This window comes from Malurus melanocephalus, unplaced genomic scaffold (genome assembly GCF_030028575.1).
Source record: "Malurus melanocephalus ecotype Western Australia unplaced genomic scaffold, MMel_1.1 scaffold_37, whole genome shotgun sequence".
NCBI lineage: Eukaryota > Metazoa > Chordata > Aves > Passeriformes > Maluridae > Malurus > Malurus melanocephalus.
This window is the reverse complement of record NW_026623269.1, coordinates 1,146,672-1,154,332: the sequence shown is the minus strand read 5'-3', so window position 1 is coordinate 1,154,332 and position 7,661 is coordinate 1,146,672. Positions and strand designations below refer to the sequence as shown.

At 43.4% G+C, this 7,661-nt stretch overlaps 1 protein-coding gene across 1 annotated transcript; it reads left to right on the top strand.

The window, feature by feature from the left end:
• The first annotated feature begins 214 nt into the window (after positions 1-214).
• ZNF281 (zinc finger protein 281) lies at positions 215-7,161 on the top strand. The gene has a single exon (XM_057364250.1). It carries the CDS (start codon positions 297-299, stop codon positions 2,925-2,927), a length of 2,631 nt encoding a protein of 876 aa, XP_057220233.1. The 5' UTR covers positions 215-296; the 3' UTR covers positions 2,928-7,161.
• The last annotated feature ends 500 nt before the right edge of the window (positions 7,162-7,661 follow it).

The following is a 7,661-nucleotide window of genomic DNA, read 5'->3' as shown; positions in this document are numbered from 1 at the left end:
GTGCGGCCGAGGCTCCCAGCGTGCCGCGCGGCGCGCATGTGCGGCGGGGCGGGCGCTGCTAATTCCATTGTGGAGCGGACGCGGCGGTATTTGTAACTGGCGGCGGCGGCGGGAGCCGTAAGTGCAGCCGGGCCGGGGCCGCCGCGGGCGCGGGGCGGGAGGCGGCGATGCGCCCGGGCGGCGGCTGCCGGGCCGCCGAGGGAGCCGCCCGCTGAGCCGGCGCGGTCCGGCGGGCGGGCGGCGGGTCCCGCAGCCCCTCTGGGCCGCGCCTCCTCTCCGGCCCGCCTTCCCGGGGGATGAAACTCGGCAGCGGCTTCCTCGGCGGCGGCGGCGGCGGCGGCAAGAGGGCGGCGGCCATGGAGCCCACGTTCCCCCCCGGCATGGTGATGTTCAACCACCGCCTGCCCCCGGTCACCAGCTTCGCCCGGGCGGCCGCGCCCCCCGCGGCGGCCCAGCACCCCCCGCAGTGCGTGTTACCTCCGGCCGCCGCCGCCGCTTCCTCCACGGCGGCGGGCGAGCCCCCGGCGCCTCCGCAGGACGTGACTTTCAAGAAGGAGCCGGCGGGAGCTTTCCCCTCCGCGCCCTCCTCGCAGAGGAGCCCCTGGGGCTTTCTGCAGTCCCTGGTGAGCATCAAGCAAGAGAAGCCCAGCGAGCAGGAGGAGGAGGAGCAGCAGCAGCCGCAGCACCATCACCACTACGGGGGGCTTTTCGGGGGAGCGGCAGACGAGAGACCCCCCGGCCTGGGCAGCGGCGAAGGAACCGGCCAGAGCGTGATCCAGGACCTCAGCCTTCTTCACCACCTGCACCAGCATCCCCACCGAGACCTGCTGCTGACTGGCAGAGGCGAGGGCGCTCCAGGGAGCACGGGTGAGCCAAAGCACGACGCCCAGGTCAAGAAGGCAAAGAGGCCAAAGCCAGAAACTCAGGGAATCAAAGCCAAGCGGAAGCCAAGCGCTTCATCCAAACCCCCCCTGGTGGGAGATGGGGAAGGTGCCATCGCGTCCCCCAGCCAGAAACCTCACGTCTGCGAACACTGCAGTGCTGCCTTCAGGAGCTCCTATCACTTGCGCAGGCACGTGCTCATCCACACCGGGGAGAGGCCTTTCCAGTGCAGCCAGTGCAGCATGGGCTTCATCCAGAAGTACTTGCTGCAGAGACACGAGAAGATCCACAGTAKGGAGAAGCCTTTCGGGTGTGACCAGTGTAGTATGAAGTTCATCCAGAAGTACCACATGGAGAGACACAAGAGGACGCATAGTGGAGAAAAGCCATACAAATGTGACACTTGTCAGCAGTATTTTTCGAGGACTGATAGACTGTTGAAGCACAGGAGAACATGTGGTGAAGCCATAGGTAAAGCAGGGGCTGGAATGGAGCCTGGATCATCAAATAGCATGGGTAGCTTGGCTGTGTTGTCTCAGGGAAATACAAGTTCCTCAAGGAGAAAAAGTAAAACAAAAAATACATCCACTGAAAACAAAGGAAACAAGTGTAGCAGCAAAATAGCTGAATCTCAAGTTACAAGTAATGTGGCCATGCCAAGTTATGCAGTTGATATTCCTATTGTGTCTTCCAGTGGTGGTCTAGTTGGCACAGGCGTAGAAGAACTTCAGAAAAAGGTGCCAAAATTGATCTTAAAAAAAACGAGCAGAAAACAGGCAGACAAAAACTACCTTAATTTTGTATCACCACTGCCAGATATTTTGGGGCAAAAACCACTGTCTGGGAAGCAGAGTGGCTCTCTAGGCCTAGTAGCCAATACCGGTGTAGAAACTATTGGCCTTCTCCAAAGTACAGGTGGTAAACCGGGTCAAATAAGTAGCAATTATGATGATGCCATGCAGTTTTCAAAGAAAAGAAGATACTTACAAACTGCAAGCAGTAACAGTGCCTTTTCACTTAATGTCGGACACATGACTCCCCAGCAGTCCGTCATCCAGTCTCCAGGTGTTAACGTTATGGATAACGAAGCTCCTTTATCTCTTATCGATTCAGCATCTTTAAATAACGAAATAAAGTCTTGCCATGACAAGTCTGGTATTCCTGATGAAGTCTTACAGAGCCTTTTGGACCAGTACTCTCACAAATCGGAAGGCCAGAAAGAAGATCCTTTCAGTATAACTGAACAGCGTGTGGACTTGCACACCTCAGGAGAACATTCAGACATGGTTCAGGAAGAAAACTTGAGCCCTAACTCTCAAACGGTTTCAAACGATAAGGCAAGCATGTTGCAAGAATACTCAAAATACCTCCAACAAGCCTTCGAAAGAACAACCAATAGCACTGGTTTTGCTTTTGGACCCAGTTTCCARTTTGTTAGCTTGTCTTCAACTCTCCATAATCACACTCTGTTTCCAGACAAACAGATATACACTACATCTCCACTTGAGTGTGGCTTCAGCCAATCCGTTACCTCAGTATTGCCAACTGCGTTGCCAAAACCTCCATTTGGGATGTTGCTTGGATCTCAGCCAGGCTTTTATTTGTCTGCTTTGGAGGCTTCGCATCAACAGTTGACGCCTTCTCAAGAGCTGGATGATCTCATCGATCCGCAGAAAAACTTAGAGACTTCATCTAACTACCAGTCAACATCTCAGAAACTGACTGGCCAGAAGGAACAGAAAAGCTTAGAATCCTCAACGAGCTTTCAGATCCCATCTCAGGAGTTAACCAGCCAGATAGATCCTCAGAAGGACATAGAGCCTAGAGCAACCTACCAGATCGAGAACTTTGCACAAGCGTTTGGTTCTCAGTTTAAGTCGGGCAGCAGGGTGCCAATGACTTTTATCACTAACTCTAATGGAGAAGTGGACCATAGAGTAAGGACTTCAGTGTCAGATTTCTCAGGGTATACAAATATGATGTCTGATGTAAGTGAGCCATGTAGTACACGAGTAAAAACCCCAACCAGCCAGAGTTACAGGTAAGGTCCTGACTGTGACCAGGCTGTTGGGTCTTCTTAATGTCATTTGTTTTACTTTGACAACACTGCCATTGGAATGTTTCTACACGGTCCTATTAAGAATAATGTAACATGCCCTTTCAATGCAACTTTTCATATTTAGTTTATTTTGTTAGTGTGATTTTTTTAGCTCTGTTTATTATGGTTTTTAATCAAAAATCAATAGTTTTAAAATAGTGTTTTTGTTCAAGTGACAATGTTTAGCAATCAAATTTACATTACGTAGATTGTCAGGGAATAGCCCAAGAGTTTAAAATGCAAAAAATTAACTTTGTTCCTAGGACTAAAGTTTATTCTAATTGCTTTACTCTCAGGAAAGTGTAATGAAGCATGGGAATTCTATGCACCGCTAGTGTATTGGAACTTCCAATTTACAGATGATGACAAATATATCTCAGCTTTTTGAGGAAGGGATCTTTGACATTTCAAATTGCTGTCTCTTACGTCGGCTGATCTGAAAGAATTTTGCTACCTAAATCTTGTTGTTTTTTAAAGTACTCCTGTTCTTCCAGGTGATGCTCATTCCAGGCAGGTGGAGCAAATATTCTCGGGTCTGTACGATGAGCTCAGCACGGTAGCTTTAATCTGAACAGTAATGTCCCCAGAACTTGTGTGTAAGACTGTAATTCCGTAAAGAGATTCTGTTGACACAAACGGTGAGAGCAAAATGCATGCAGCTGGTTCAGGTCATTAGAACCCCAACTTGAAACTACAGTCCTAATCCAGATAGGCTTTTGGGGTACATTATTTGTTACACATGGTTCAAAAAAGTTCATCTCYTGCTCTTCCCCTTTTCTCACTCCTTTAGTGTAAAGGATTCCCTTTATTTTATTGCATTCCTGGTTCCTCTGGACTTGATCTTGGTCGTCTACCCCCCCACCTCCCTTCTTTTCCCTTTTTCCCTACACACTCTTTCACCCCAACTTAATAGCTAACATTTAAAAAGATTTACATTCCAGAACGTGCATATCTTATGATGTGCTTTCTGATGTCTTGGGACATCAGATGATGAACAATGAACACCCACCTGTTTTAGAACTATGTCGAGGTTTCCACGTACGATAAGAAATAATCTACTCCCAACTGTACATAGTAAGGCCCCTATCCTGCATCAGGATCAGCTACCACGGACCCCTGTGCCCAGCAGTGTCCCAGTGGTGTCACTGGAGCTCTTTACGGAGAGAGGGGCTTGCAGCAGTTCATCATGGCAGGCTTTTAGGGCCTAAGGCTGCAATTCCATCAAAGGATTCTGGTGATGGCATCAACTACAAAAGTAGAACTTGAGTGGCTTGTTAATATCAACAGAACTTTTCTTTGGAATTATTGCCTTACTTTATGTATATTTTGTGGTACATTATTTATTATATGTGAATCCTGATTAATGCCTGTGGAGCCATGGAAACCTGCTAGAAATACTGGTGGCCATTCAAAGCTGCTGAAATGCAGTGGCACTGCTCTAAACCACTTTTTGCAAATGTATTTTTTGATTAGTTTTTTAATGTAATTTTGGTGATGTTTATGATGATGGTTTTTTATGTACTCTTGGTGATGTTTCAGTCTTACGTACTTTYCTGTTGTCAGGAAGGTACCAGTGGTTGTTTGCAGTCTTATTGTGTAATCAGCCTATTACAGGCTTCCATGTATAATAAAGTTATTAACATTGTGCAAGTGTAAAACACTTCTGTTATGAAAGTGGTGTATTATTAAAGGAATTGTTACAAAAATCCTGGGTAATTTCTCCTGTTGTCCCTCACCACTATGAATAGAAACCTGAGCCCACTCGTGATCTCTTTTGCTAGTAAACTTGTCTTTTTTTTTTTGTCCTCACTAATCTAGAGTTTGTTCTCATAGAATCTTTGTAACTCCATTAACTTTTTATTTATACTTGATTCTGTATTTCATGCTATTTCAGTTTAAATAAGCAAACAACAACTGTTCTCTAAACACAGAACTCAGCCTGTTATCAGGGATGAAATAGTCCRTAACCACTGTGTTGGCTTTTTTAGTACYTTTTCTTTTGTTTTACAGAGGTTATAATTTACATTCTTTATATTGTGTGTAGTAGAAGTTGCATATGTATTGTTCTGGCTGTTTGCTTTAACTTAATAAAACCCATTATTCACAAAATCATAAAGGTATCACTTCTATTATCCAGTCATGCTTTTGAGAACCTAGTAAGGAAACATTAAGAGATTAAATTTTGAGAAGGAAAAATATAGAAAAATATATTTGACTGGAATGTTTTCAGTTTTTCTTCAGTTTCCTTCTGAGTCAAATAATCTAGATGTGCTCTTTTAGAAGCCTGGGATCTATTCAATTTCTTTAGCTTAGCAAAACTTAAATTTCCTTAAGTTAAAATGTTAATGCAGCCTCGTCTTTTCAAATCTGTGGTTTTAGTTACAAATACCTAAATTGCTTATTGTTAACTTCAAAGGCTTTTCATAATTGCTGGAAGTTCAGAATGACAAATACATAATATAATTCAAGGCAAAGATTGTAGAAAATCCTCTGTCTGCTTTTTGGAGGTTTTATTTGGTTGTAATTTCCCCCTCACCCTCCTGTTAACTCCTGCATTTATAAGGAAATCTCTGTAAAAGTAGTGCTGTAGCAAAATACTTTAAAAGCATTTCAGGTAATCTGAAGATAGGTTGTGGATTTACTTTGTATTTTTCTTCAACTTTGCACATAAATTTGAATCAAGGCAGTGGCATGGATAAGAAAAACCCYTGGCATGTTGAAAAATAAGCATAAAAACCTTACAAAAAGTAAATAGGGAAAATGCTTAATGTCTAATATTGAGAACATTGGTAGGAAATGAAAAAAATACGGGAAAATGTAGTGGAATTTTATGTGTTCATCTTAGTCATTCAAAGGTTTCTAAATAGAGTACAACAAAACATTTTTCTACTTTAATATGGAATTCAAATATTTTAATGAAGGTAGGGTTATGTTAAAATTGCAGTGAAATCAGGCTATGGCTTTACCTGGTACATATTAGAAAACTACTTAGTAAGTACTAGTTAAACCCCATGAACTAAACGTTTATATAGGAATGTGTCAGCGAGAGAAGGAAAAGGGGAATCAAAATGGATTTTGAATTCTTTCCCACTTCATTTCAAGGTTTAGTTTGTTGTTTTTAAAAGAATTATGGGAGGGCAATGATAACCTGGTTCCTTCYACTAACAGGAGTGTAAAGAAGAATTGCTATATTTAATGGTAGAAAATTGTTCATGAACTGTTACACTTCCTCTTAGAGTAGCTCACATAACATCATTGCCTTGGAACGAGTGCGTTACGGTACCTTGAATTGTGACTGCAGCTCTCTGTCCCAAGCCACTGAAAGTGCACGTCTGACCTGCCTGCATACAATCCAGAAGAGCCAACTCAAATTTGTTGTAGTTCCTGAATTGCTTCAGTTGGACACAGACTTGTGGGAGAAATGTTACAGTAAGAAACTGAAATGAAAGGAGAACAAAAAGAAAGTGAAAACAATGGTGTGAATGTTATTTGCAATTTCAGGTTTATGGACTACTGATGAAGAAAAGCTGCTGAATGCCTCATGGAGACCGTAAGAAGCTACTGGAATAATTCCATGTATTCTGTTAATATTTGTTGTTTCAACTGTTTGGTCTTCCCCTCAGCCCCAGTATTATATGTTTGATAACAGTGTATTTGTCTGAATTCTGCTGTTGCTGGTTTTTTTTTCCCCACCAGCTAGAAATCAGTCCTGGTCATGTGAGTTGCTGTTGTGGCTGTGGAAATGTTTGTTACACCCGAGAAGATACATGWGAGAATGTGTAAGTGACTAGCTCGATGCTCTACTGGTTGAAGGGAGTCGGGTCACTCTGAAATCAAAGCTCCTGTTTACAGCCCCTGCTGACTACCAGCTTTAAACATTTGAGCTGTAGTGTTCCAGTCTGTYTCATGATCTATGCACGGTCTTTCTCAGGGAAACTTCTGCAAAAATTGCTAATGTATTTCCTAAAATTAGATTAAGGAAGAAAACTTTCTTGTTCCACTGGTGTTTTCATTCCATGCTTCTTCAAAACCAAATCAGAATCATCCTCCCCCAGCTAGGACTTTGGACTATGTTGATGGATGAGGCTAGTTGAATCACTATTTTTTTAACCTAATAATTAATGGTTTTTGAAAAATGCTTTTATGTTCAGAAAGTTTGGTAGCTGTATCTCCAAGGACGGTCTCTCCAGGATAATGCATCAGGCTGTTCAATCCTGTGATGTTATGGTATGTTAGTCCATGTGGCAATCTTTTTTCTAATGGGTTGCATATTCTCAGAGTGGAATATTTTCTTGCTGCTTATCTAAACTACAAAGTCTTCACTTTTAATATTCTTCTCAAGTGATTTTTGTGCATTTTTTGTGTGTACAAACACGTAGGAGGTTTACTGTTACGCACATCATTTGGAACACAGGATGTGTAGCCTGCTTACCAAATGAACAACTCTCCTACACTTTGTTATCTATGTTGTTTGAAATATATTTCTYGAGCTGCCTCATTGTGCATAGTCCTTTTTCTTTCCCTGACTGTCATCCTGCTCAATGGGGATACAAACAGCAAGGCAGTGTGGCTCGGAAGAAATTGTCATCATGTCATCAATGTGTTGTAATGTATATTCAAGATGGAGTGAATGGAGGCTTAAACGGAAGATTTAGTTCTGGGATTTTTTAACTTATAATGC